Source organism: Clupea harengus, chromosome 5 (genome assembly GCF_900700415.2).
Source record: "Clupea harengus chromosome 5, Ch_v2.0.2, whole genome shotgun sequence".
Lineage (NCBI taxonomy): Eukaryota > Metazoa > Chordata > Actinopteri > Clupeiformes > Clupeidae > Clupea > Clupea harengus.
The window spans coordinates 2,861,849-2,873,860 of NC_045156.1; the positions used below are offsets into that span (position 1 = coordinate 2,861,849).

The 12,012-nt window shown below is 44.0% G+C and overlaps 2 protein-coding genes across 4 annotated transcripts; both read left to right on the forward strand.

Annotated features, from left to right (window-relative positions):
* The first annotated feature begins 51 nt into the window (after positions 1–51).
* yod1 (YOD1 deubiquitinase) lies at positions 52–3,707 on the forward strand. 2 transcript variants are annotated; one of them, XM_012827809.3, is made up of 3 exons: positions 52–157; positions 1,285–1,509; positions 1,700–3,707. In XM_012827809.3, the coding sequence occupies exons 2-3, from the start codon at positions 1,302–1,304 to the stop codon at positions 2,407–2,409; spliced, it is 918 nt and encodes a 305-aa protein (XP_012683263.2). In that variant the 5' UTR covers positions 52–157; positions 1,285–1,301; the 3' UTR covers positions 2,410–3,707. The 2 variants fall into 2 exon arrangements, with proteins under 2 accessions (XP_012683263.2, XP_031423189.1); XM_031567329.2 differs by lacking the exon at positions 52–157 and adding an exon at positions 474–640.
* Positions 3,708–3,835: 128 nt separating this feature from the next.
* On the forward strand, positions 3,836–11,198 carry zgc:158258 (uncharacterized protein LOC791186 homolog). Of its 2 annotated transcripts, none has more exons than XM_012827408.3 (4): positions 3,836–4,748; positions 8,081–8,251; positions 8,454–8,649; positions 9,223–11,198. In XM_012827408.3, the coding sequence occupies exons 2-4, from the start codon at positions 8,147–8,149 to the stop codon at positions 10,419–10,421; spliced, it is 1,500 nt and encodes a 499-aa protein (XP_012682862.1). In that variant the 5' UTR covers positions 3,836–4,748; positions 8,081–8,146; the 3' UTR covers positions 10,422–11,198. The 2 variants fall into 2 exon arrangements, with proteins under 2 accessions (XP_012682862.1, XP_031423188.1); XM_031567328.2 differs by lacking the exon at positions 3,836–4,748 and adding an exon at positions 4,762–7,632.
* The last annotated feature ends 814 nt before the right edge of the window (positions 11,199–12,012 follow it).

A 12,012-nucleotide genomic window follows, 5' to 3' on the forward strand; every position in this document is an offset into this window, starting at 1 on the left:
GGTGTAATAGGTACAATTTTGTGACAGAACCATTATATGATCACCTTAATTTACCATCCTGATCTGGACGGTGTTATTTACGTCACATTGTGTTCTTTGATGACGAAGTAGACGCATGTGAGTTGTCAGTGAAGTGTTGTCGGAGAAGAGAAGAGTGGTAAGAGGAACACAACTTTCCACACAGATGCCTAAAATTATTGTTTAATGTTTTCTATGATCAATTGAAGTGGTAGCTTGACAGCATTTTATGATGGTAACGTTACATTACCACTTATTACAACCACGTTAATCTAGATAGCCAATAGCTGGTTGGCCACTATTCAGCAAGCTAACGCTAGCCGGCTAGAGACGAAATAGATAGCTAAGCTAACTAGTTGTCATGTATTTGGTAATGAAGGGGTGAATGTGGATACTTACATTAAAAACACAACCCCTCTCTAGCTAACACAATTCTTAGTTTGCCAGATAACTAGTGTGAATTGCTTTGGCAAGGCTTACATCCCGCTAACTAACGTTAGCAGTTATTTAGCTTTTCAAAGCAATGCAAGCCCAGCTTTTCTTTTGTGTCTTTGGTCATGGGCTTGAATGGCGCTTTGTCAGTTGAGATTCATATCGTTTGCTATGTACATAAAAAGAACAGGTGAAAATAAACGACACCTAGCCAGAAATGAGATAACTTAGTATAACTTAAGTGTAAACAGTATTTGGATTCAACTTCCCCCATCTAGCTGAACTAGCATTTTTAGCCAGTAAAATGAGAGGTAGTCGGCTAGCCAGCCTATGTGTTTGTTTTGTCCATGAACTAGCATTTTTAACCAGTAAAAGGAATGCTAAGTGGCTAGCGAGCCTATGTTTTTTGTTTGGTCCGTGTTGGATTATTGGTCTTCAGCTAAGGTTAAGCAAGACTAGGCCTATATGTTTCTGTCTTCCAAAGACATATTTCGAGGAAAGACTTGCTATAACACTTCACCTGTCCAAAATATACTAGAAACGAGACAATTTGTAGTTGCATTGCTGGCTAGTTGCTGTGAGACTTTTACCTCACCCTGCGTGATGTTTACAAGTTCAATTCTGAATGTGCCTCTAACTGCCTCGGAGTTCAGTTATCTGGACAGTCAGCTTTGTCTGAACATCCACAAAAGTTTCACCACTAGGTCTCCACTTGTCAGTGTGCTTGTAATGGGATTATTTAAATTGACTGTTGTTCCAATGCACACAAGTCAAATAGTCATCTGAGTTGGGTGTGCCTGTCATTTGATCGTGGTCCATTTTCATTCGGTCCAGATTTGAAGGAGACCAGGATGCTGCGTCTGCGTTGCAAGGCCAAAAACGGCACCCATCTGATGCAGGGCCTCACACATCAATCATGCGTCCAGGAGCTGAAAGACAAGGTGGAGGAGTTGACCGGGATCTCGTGTGATGTCCAGAAAATTATGGTGGGCTACCCTCCCTCCAGCCTTGACTTTCGCAACGGAGACGCCACCCTAAAAGACTACCCCATCAAATCAGGTGCAAGTCCTATATTCTAGAATCTGTTTGTTTTGATTATTTCACACCTGATATTTTATATTCAAGCCAACAGGCCAACTGACTGTTACTATTGGGGAATAAATTAACTATGCATTCTTTCAGTGAAATGAGTGATTACCTCCAAAGTGACACGTGTCTTATGGCAATGTTGCTTTTCTGTTGCCACCAGGTGACACGCTCATTGTAGAGGAGGAGAAGAACAAGCCTAAGCCCCAGACACCTGCAGCTCCCAATAACACGACCAAGGGCCCCTCCCTGGACTTCACCGTGCCGACGCTGGAGCGCAGAGTGGTTCCAGCCGACAACTCCTGCCTGTTTACCAGTGTGCACTACGTGGTGGAGGGGGGCGTGTACGACCTGGCGTGCGCCCCCGAGATGCGCAGCCTCATAGCCCAGATCGTTGCCAGCGACCCGACGGCCTACTCGGAGGCTGTGCTGGGCAAGACCAACGAGGAGTACTGCGCCTGGATCCGGCGCGAGGACACGTGGGGCGGCGCCATCGAGGTGTCCATCCTGTCCAAGTTCTACCAGTGCGAGATCTGCGTGGTGGACACGCAGACGGTGCGCGTGGACCGCTTCGGTGAGGACGCCGGCTACCACAAGCGCGTGCTGCTCATCTACGACGGCATCCACTACGACCCGCTCCAGAAGGTGGTAGCCGGCTCGGACGCGCCGCCCCAGACGGTGTTCCCCACGGTGGACGACGTGACGCTAGCGCAGGCCCTGGAGCTGGCGGACGAGGCCCGGCGGAAGCGGCAGTTTACGGATGTCAACCGCTTCGCGCTGCGCTGCATGGTGTGCCAGATGGGCCTGGTGGGACAGAAGGAGGCGCGGCAACACGCCAAGGATACCGGGCACACCAACTTTGGGGAGGTGTGAGGGTAGAAGGAGCGAGAAAAAGGGGATGGCCTGCTGATCTTACCACCCAGCCCTCCCCCATTTAAACCTCACTCCCTTTACCTTCACATCTACCAATACCCCTTTTCTGCCCACCTTTGTGCTCACATAAGCTCCCCCACTAGAGAACACTTATCTCAGACCCCCTTCCCTCATACCCCACCGCACCTAACAGCTACCTGTCCCAGTGTGTGCAGTCCTCTACCTCACATTGCCCAGCAAAGCCAAGAGACGCTCCCTCAATCACACTGTCTGGTCCCACCACGTCAGTATTAAAACCAGTCAACCTTTCTCCTGAGGTGAAAGACTGCTGTTCAAACGTCCCTGTGGTGTTTTTAGTTTTGGAAATCAGCTCAGTATTGTAAGCTAACACAGACACACGCAAACACATAATGTCGGACCATCTATTGGTTCAAGCACGTAGGCTGATGGAGAGAGGAGGTTTCTGTTGAAACCAAAACAAACACACATACACGTACGCACAGCTGTCATTCTAACACAGAAGGCCTTTATCGAAGCATCTCACTACACTGCTGTGATACTACTGCAAAAGCCCTTGTGGCTGTCTTTGTGTGTCTTTGTGTGTGTGTGTGTGTGTGTGCGCTTGTGTGCGTGTGCGCTTGTGTGTGCATGTGTGTGCGCGCGCCTGTGTGTGTGTGTGTGTGTGTGTGTGTGTGTGTGAGAGTGGGCGTGAGTGAGTTTTTTTGTCATGTCTTGGACTTTCAAGAGCCTTCTTGACACCCAGGTTGGAGGCTCAACATAAGTTCTCAGTATCTGATGGTACACTGATTGCTGTTACTTGAAAAATAAAACAAAAAAGTAGTCACTGAAGATCAAAAAGAAACTGAGAATTTAGTGAGTAAGATGGACAATTACTAGCTTTACGTGGCATAATTTTTTTTTCTTATGAAAGAACTTCTAGAAATGAGATTTTTTATGTTTACTGGACAAGGGAGCATTAATGAATTCACTATTTTCTTTGATGCAGACCACCAAGGATGGCAATGGTGCTACAAGTTAAAGTTCTCAGTCTCATTTTATAAATGTTTTACATTTTTTGGTAATTGTTTATGTTTGGGCTTAGCCATGAAACAGAAGCCAGCGAGTGATGATGGGCTTTCTGTGTATTGTGAGGTTTTTTCTTTTTTTTTTAGTCTTTTTAGATTTTTCTTTCAGTTTACCAAAAAAATGTCATGCAGGACCTTTTGCAAGCTTGGATGAAATAATTGTTTTGGGTAATGATTTTAAATCAGGGGATAATAAAGAGTGATGTTGTTTGAGTGGTGTATTTTTGAATTGATATACATCCTTTAGAATGTATCCTAAAGCTGTTGTTGACTAATCTCAAATGTAAATGTACACACTGAATACATTTGCAGTCAGGTACTGTCAGCAGAGTGGTCTGTCCTTTGTTATGTTCACTTAGGAACTTTTTATCTCTCCCAAGATCTGTGTAGAATGGTGCTACTGTGTCAAAGTCAGTGTAGGTGTGCGCAAAATAATGCCCCATTACAAGTCCAGAGTCCCAAATGTGCACACAACGGTGCGTTTAGTGAGTCTACGCAGATTTCTAGGTAAAGGGTTTACCGCTCTCTGACGGCTGCCAGCGACCGAGTAGTCTGTTGTAGGCTATGTATAGTAACTACATTCCTCTCGATCAAAAACAGCGACCTCTATTAATGACCTGCGTAATTAATCGTTTAAATAGGATTACCACTTCAGATTCACTTGGATTAGACGAACTGTTATTTTAGGTAACCTTTGCCACTAATTCCTTGATTAGAGTAGCCAGTGTATTACATAGGTGATGTGTTTATTAATACCGTAGTGTGTTCCATCCAGATACATCAATAAAGCTTTTAATTTTTTTTTTTTGTTGATAAAACCGATGCATTAGGCTGTATTTAACAACCATGAGATGATGGACTATACCGCCTGATAATACTTGACTTCTTACCCATACATGCTCTCATCTATGAGACTCAAAAGAAACAGTGGGGTAGATTACTGCTCTGTGGATACGGTCCTGTTCCATTCATAGCCTACATTATATTTGCATTTCTGTCAACTGGACAGGATAGCGCAGACTGACACCCGCGGGAATGCTGAAATGCTCTCCTACTGACTGATTGGTTGCTTGCGGTATTAAGAGGGAGGCGATTGGTTGGAGTCTCACGCGAGCACTCTAAACGCCTGTTTACAGACTTCATATTAATCCAACAAATTTCCGATGACTACCAGTTGAGGCGCGAAGTGGTCCGTCAACCCAAACAAGTACATTTGGATAGGACTCATAATTCATCAAGAGCATCAAAGAAAAGGTAATCTAATTCTTCAACGACTTGTCCAGTATATATAAGTCTAACCTTGGCACTTTAGTGTTTTTTTTAAATCAAGCAGTAATTTCAGTGTTATTGCCTATAAATAACATGTTATATGTACATGTTTTTTCCCCCCCTTTGTCGGCAATACACGCATGACTGATACCAACAGGCTAAATTACACATTAGCTGGGTTCCATCCAACTTTTTTTATGTGAATTTTGACCATTCGAATAGGAACTCATGAGTGGAAAAGCAAGTTCGCATAAAATCTTTTAAATCGAATACTAAATCGATTCGCTAAAGGGGGTGGATTAACTCCCGATTCGCATAGGGTAATGCGACTGAGGTTTTTGGAAAGTTATTTTTTTGCGTTTGCACTGACAACCTAATTCAATTCCTAATGTTTTCATTCCACAGCTGTTCACAATTCCTCCCTTGATTAGGAGAGTATCGATGCCCGTTTTTAATCCGCATAACACAGGCGATGGAAACAACCAGACTCGCATTTTCTTTAACCAACATTTTCGTGAATTCGCTTAAAGTATGCGAATGAGTTGGTTGGACGAAGACCCAGCTATTGATAGCACCACATGGATAGGCTGTCCTATTCAATGCAGTTTGGAACATCCAAATACTTTACATGATAGCCACCACGTGCACAGGGTCACATCTAAATATTCTAGTCAGTGGTAATTAAAATACTTATTTTGCCATTGTTTTTACGCCAAATGTACTATTATTAGTAGGCCGTAGTTATTGTCCTGTTTAACCTAGGCTGCATCTTTTTTCTTTTCATAGTAAAGGCCCTAGTTGCCCATAGTTGAGGCAGCATTTCCTGTTCATTCACCGTTGATCATTGTCAACAAACACTGCCTACTGCACCTGTAAAGAAATTGCATGGGTTTCAGCCAACCCTACTGATAAGTTGTGAGAGGCACATTAAGCATGAATAATTTATCAGATGTAGCTTAATATAGATGAAGGATGCAAATTATATGGACAGGCTATCTTTTACACACGGTACAGTTATTAGACCTGCCATCATCAGTGCCATGTTACTGAAATTGGCCCTTACGACCAGCAATACGACCCTGAATACAGTAAGGGACCCGCCTGCAGGTGAAAGCTTCTGTAGAGATAACAACGAAAAATGTTTTGTCTTGTGTAACATCAAAGGGACAAATCATTAGTTGTGCTGGTTCAATAAACTTTGAGCTTCAGATAGCAGTGTCGAGACCTTATCATATCTCTGTACAGCACGTAAACCGTCAAACTGTAGGCTAGTCTGCAGTACAATGTCCAAGAGCAGTAGAAGCCCATAGCATAGTAAAAACTTTGTAGGTCTATAGTTCACCAGAGCAAGTTCAATGTATATGACTCCAGTTTAGTCTTATAAATACGGACATAACTTTTCTAAATGTTGTGACTTGGTCGGCTGATATCAATGGGGGGCTTGACTGAATTTTGAGCTTCGGAAAAGCACAACAAATAGCATTCTTGATTTGTGTCAAATTCATTGCGATGACAGAATAAACCCACTATGAAACTGCAAAACATTACTTTAAGGTCGTATGCGGCACACCATTTTACAAATAACTGGAATATAATGTAGGCCTACCAATTACCAAGGGTATTCATAGCGCTGGTATGTGTTTTGTTTACTAAATTAACCTATTAAAACATGACGACAGTTGTTATCACATCTTGTTTCAGATTTGACAGAACTATTTTCATGAAGTAAAACTATTACTTCAGATGTATGTAACCTAATTCGAATTGTTTTTTTCAATTCAGTTATTCAGTTGTAGGCTACAACATCAGGCTATAACAGGAGCATAAATAAGCTAAAGAGTTATGTTTTCAAGAGAGCCGTAATTTCAATGGATTGATTGTTTTGATAAGGGATATGCCTAACATGTATATAATTCGATTTTTTCCCCCAGCCAGTGTGTCATGATACATTGGTAGGCCTTTTGTAAAAATGTATCATAAAATAGCTGCAGAGCGTTATTTTGTCAACACCTTAACATACTAACTCACCACACTTACATTTTTATTTGCTGCGCTAAATAGAATAACCCAATGGTACACAGGCTTCCAAGCGGGAAGAGAGACTGTTTCATTAGAATGAGATCACAAGATTGCGTGATGTAAAAACGTCAATGAGTGTTATCTTCCCCTTTGTCATATTCAAATACAAAGCAGAAGGACAGTTTCAATTTGAGTGTTGTTTTACATGAACTGCTCTTAGTAGTGGAGTTGAAACACGGAAACAGGGAATCACATCTTACCAGAACAGAACTGGTATTGAGTGGTCTGTTGTTCCTCTGTGTTGTGACATATATATATATATAAAAAAACAGTCAGTACCCATTCTAGTAAATGAAGCAGGCAAATCAACAGTTTGAACTGCATTGCCCTGTTCAAAGTGCACCGTAGCCATCTTCACAAATTTAGACTGTAATGCTGTGTTAGGTCTATAGGCTAGGCTTTCAAACATTCTTTATTCTATTGGGCCATACCACATAGAGAATCGATTAGTGTAAATGTAATCTATTAACTTGATGTGTGGCTCTTGATGTTTGCCTGATATGTTTCATATGTTTCAGTGTTTACCTCTGGAATGGGCAGGCAAGCATGGCAGGCTTGAGCTGTAAACAGCGTGCTAATTCATGTGGCCTTCCATTGATGCTAAACCTGATCCTGTTAAAGTGGCTTAGTGTAGGGCATGGTGTAATCGGAGTCACGTGTAGTCAGTGGAGTAATCAGCTAAAACCAACTGTGATGCAGCCTTAGCTATGATACCCGACCCACTCCTCCACACCTGAGACATTCCAGCACTGCTGGACCGCTATGGCCAGTGTAACCCTTCATCCAAGAGGTATTTGCCTATGCCTTATTTCTCTGTGTTCTGTGACACAATCAATTTGCCACGACGTGTTTACGTTATTTGTTGTCTCTCTCACTGCCACCTCAACAGCTTTGGTTCACGTTGGTTGCACACAGCCCTTTGCATTGGGTTGTTTTGGGGCATTGGCCACTTTGAGCTGGTTAAGATGATGCTCATTGATAATTGCTTAATTACAACCAAATGGTAGGGGCCCACTATGAATACACAAATACACAAGGGATGTGTGATATGTGCTCACATTGTTCATGTGTGTCTGTGGAGTTAGTTGGGCTAGGATGCTCATTAAGGTTCTATTTATTTGGATATTCTACACGTGGTACGGGCAAGCTGAGTCACACTGAACTGTTCAGTATGCTGTGCCATTCACACCCACTGATATTATAAGCATAGTTTTCTCCCATGTTTTTTTCCTTTACAGATCCAGGCATGAGTCTGGCTCTTTACAACCAAAGGATTTTGCAAACATCAAACTCATTGTCGCAAGATGCCGAGAAGTGACACCTGGCCAGGTGGAATTGTGCTAGACACAATGAAAGAGATGGACAGCGCAGGAAGTTGTGACAGTGTTGACAGCATCAACTCTGGATTTGTAAGTGACCTCATCTTTTGACACACAACTATCCAATAGAACGTGTATAATGAATACTGATATAGAAAAAAGTTCTATAAAGAAGTAAAGCATATATTAACGACCATTGCAATAATGTAGCTGAATTGATCTGAAGCACTGTGTGAAGTATGCAGCATTCCCAGGTGGTTGTAGCACTGTGTGTGATTTCCCTGGTTTCCAGAGTGATGACAGCCTGGAGCACCTCTCTGCTGAGGAGAGAGCCTGCCTCATGTTTCTGGAGGAGACCATCGAGGCCCTGGAGACGGAGGAGGACAGCGGACTGTCCAATGACGAGCCAGACCAACCCCAGGGGCCAGGGAATTTGGGCACTAGAATGGCAAACCTCTCTGCCTCCATGAGCCACAGCAAAGTCACTGGTGTGTGTTCACTGCTGCTCAGGACATCCATATCTTACTAAATCAGATTAAAGTGGCATTATGTAGGAATTGCTAATCGCTAACGAGATGCTAGCGGCTTACTTTGACACTATGACAAACTAGTGAGTCAACAACTTTCCTAACACAGTCAAACATCAAGCAAGTGCAACACAAGACAAAGCAAGACGGCAAATAAGCTACTTACTAGTTCGGCAGACTGTAGTAACCGGGCGGCTTCAGGCAAACCTACATAACCCAGTAATATGCCTACGGACCCTTGTATGGCAATGGCACGGAAGCGATTCTCCATATTAAACGTCGTTGTAGCGCCCCAATTTTTTTTAAGCTGTTATGTTAAGGTAAAACTGCTAATCCTAACCCTAACCCTGAAGTACAATTCCTACATAATGCCACTTTAAGACATTCATTATTTTGTATTAAATAGATGTATTATAAGAGAATATATGTCTTTTAACCTCATCCTTCTCCTGGCCATTTTGTGTTGTTTACTTTGTAATTAAGTTGAAAGACAGTAAATACACATTGATGGTTGTTTTGTTGTTTGCCTTTCAGATGTATCCATTTGTCACAAGGCAGAGCCCATGAACAAAATCAGCAAAGGCCATAACCAGATCCTGAATTATCTGGTTCCTACCCCTTTGGTCCTGGCCAATGGGTCGTCCAGTGTCCTTTCCAAGGTGAGAAAGGGAGGGAGTTCCCCCAAACCGACTACGGCGGCTGTGAACAGCAAGGCACACCCTACTGTCCCCTCTGAGGTGAACGTGTTGGTGATCCCACCTCCAGTGAAATGGAACAGCAGCCCGATGACAGCCGGGGAACATCCAGCCCAGCGGGAGCAGAAGTCGGAGTGCCCTTCACCGCAGGGGGTGCTGTCGTACGAGGGCCTCGTGCAGCTCCGTAAGACTACCTCCATGAAGAGAGCCCAGGAAGCCTCCCAGACCCCAGAGACCCAGGATAAGCAGCTCTCTAAGCCAATTAAACATATTCTCCTTGATGATAAGAGTCCACATGCGCAAGCTGACCAATCCGCTGAAAGGAAGCCTAGCCCTCCTGCTGTGGCGCCAAAACCTAAAAAGTTCCCCTCAAATATTCCCCGACCTACGACCTCTCCACAGACCGACAAGACTGTTATGAATCCTCAGAAGGTGAGGATGGAGGCCTTGTATAAACTGGGCCTCCTGAAGGATCCGGAATCGTCCACAAGTCCCTCTCCGAGACAGCCGTATCATTCCAAATGGGTACGCCCACATGGGTGTCCACCTCCTCCTCCCCCTCCTCATCGCTCAACCCCCAGCTCAGTCCCAGACCCACCCCACTTTAAACCACCCACCGTACCTGCCACAGTGGAGCCCCAAACCGGGCAGACGCACTGGACAAATGGCGTCGTCCATCATCGCTCCCTGAGTGACCTCACGCCCGGTCCTAGGCAGCTGTCGGTGAAGTCTGCGACCGGAAAATCGGCCACCCTGGAGCACTCTGGACTGGGCCTCGGCAGCTCGCTCTCCGGCCAGAACATTTCCGTCAGCAGTTACAGGGACGCCAAAAACAACCTGCCACAGCGGGCGAACACCAACGGCGTCCTCCAAAATGGCCAGCCCTCCTCCTCAGCACTGGACACGAGAAAACACTGGGAGTCTGGGGTCAAGGGTCATGTGTCGAGCCAGTCAGTGGCCCACAGTATGCTGATGGTGCCTCGCATGGGTGAGGACCGGCGGGAGGCCCTGAGGAAACTAGGGCTGTTAAAGGACTAGTGGACATTCACTGCCTCCCTCCCCTCAAAAACTACATTTCCCAGAATTCAAAGGTTTATGTTTGTACGTTCAAAAGGACTTCAGCCTTGTTGTTCTAATATCTGACATACAAATCACAATTCAGTCATGTGTTCAATTCAGTCTGGATGCCTCCTTCAGCAGTGTAATAATACTGATAGGCTGCAGTCCTCATACTTCTCTGAAGGTACGTTGTGAGTTTTGACAGGCCTTGTGTGACATGGTGTTCATGTGAGGAATGTATTGTGTGAAATCTGTGTGTAATATTGTTTGGCTCTGGAAGATTTCAAGGATTAGAAAGTAATTTCTGTCTATTTATCATATGAGTACACTTCAATAAAGATGCACTTAGGGTCAGGTGTGAAGTTAGCAATACTGCAACAATGCTTACGTACATCTCATACATAACTCAACTCAAACTTGTCATGATTTAATACGTACATTTAGGTACATTGAACCTAAAATCTTAATATGAAATGGGACATTTTAGATATAGACCGTTCTGTTATTGTGTTACTACTTGTCACAGCATGCACAAATTATTTGAAAAGTCAGGCACCCATATGCCCTATTAGTTACAGTCAGTGTTATTACAGGTTATCAAAAAAACACAGTATTCAGTCACAATGTCCTTTTTGCAAACACCAAGAATGACTGTAGAGAGCTCAAATTCCTCCGTGGTCATTCTTACTGTCTTCAGTGCAGCAGCAAAGGTCAGCTTTTCACAGTCTTCACAAAATAAAATGGTTGTCGCACTTTCTTTCGACTGTTTATCTGTTTGTGGTTGCACAAACATGCCCCGCAAAAATATTTCACAAGCTTTGGATTCCTGGATTTGCAGCTTGAATTGCTCACTGAAGTAGAATAATAAGGTTTTATGTATTCAAATACGTGGATAAGGCACAAAAGAAATAAGAGCTGTTGGGTAAGACCCCATGGTGTACACACTGGGCTTTCAAATCAAGTTGTTTTTCAATTCCCTGGCTTTTCATCATTTATTTACCTAGTTCATTCTTTTCTCCTCGCCTCACAAAAACAATTTGAGTGGCGGCAAAGAGTGCAGGTTGAGCACCTGAATACCTTTCTCTTAGTTTCAGTCTGCACATTCTGTCTCAAGATCTCTCGTTACCCCACCCCTCCCCACACTAACCCAACAGTCAAACTACTCATCTTACACACTGCGCGCTGGCATTTGAGATCTCTGTCAGCGAGCTCTACATTATCAGATTATCCTGCTCTGTGACCTACCACTGACCGCTCCTAGAACAACAGACAAGGCAAAGTCAAAGAGAGACCACCGACTGCCATCGCCCACCAACACTGCAGAGGATCACTGGCCTTAACCACACGTGCGGGGTGTGCGTGTTTGGTGCATCACCTGGTCATAAAATGACCTCGTTGTCATGACAGCGGAGCAGGATGATCTGATAGCGGAGTGTTATGATTGGGTTGCACTGTTCCGAGCCGGACGTTTTTTGCATAGTGGAGGTGTCACAAAGCTCTGCTGGCAAAGCCACGACTGTATTGTCAAATCAGACCGTCACCATGGTGAGAAATGTGATCTAGCGGCAGA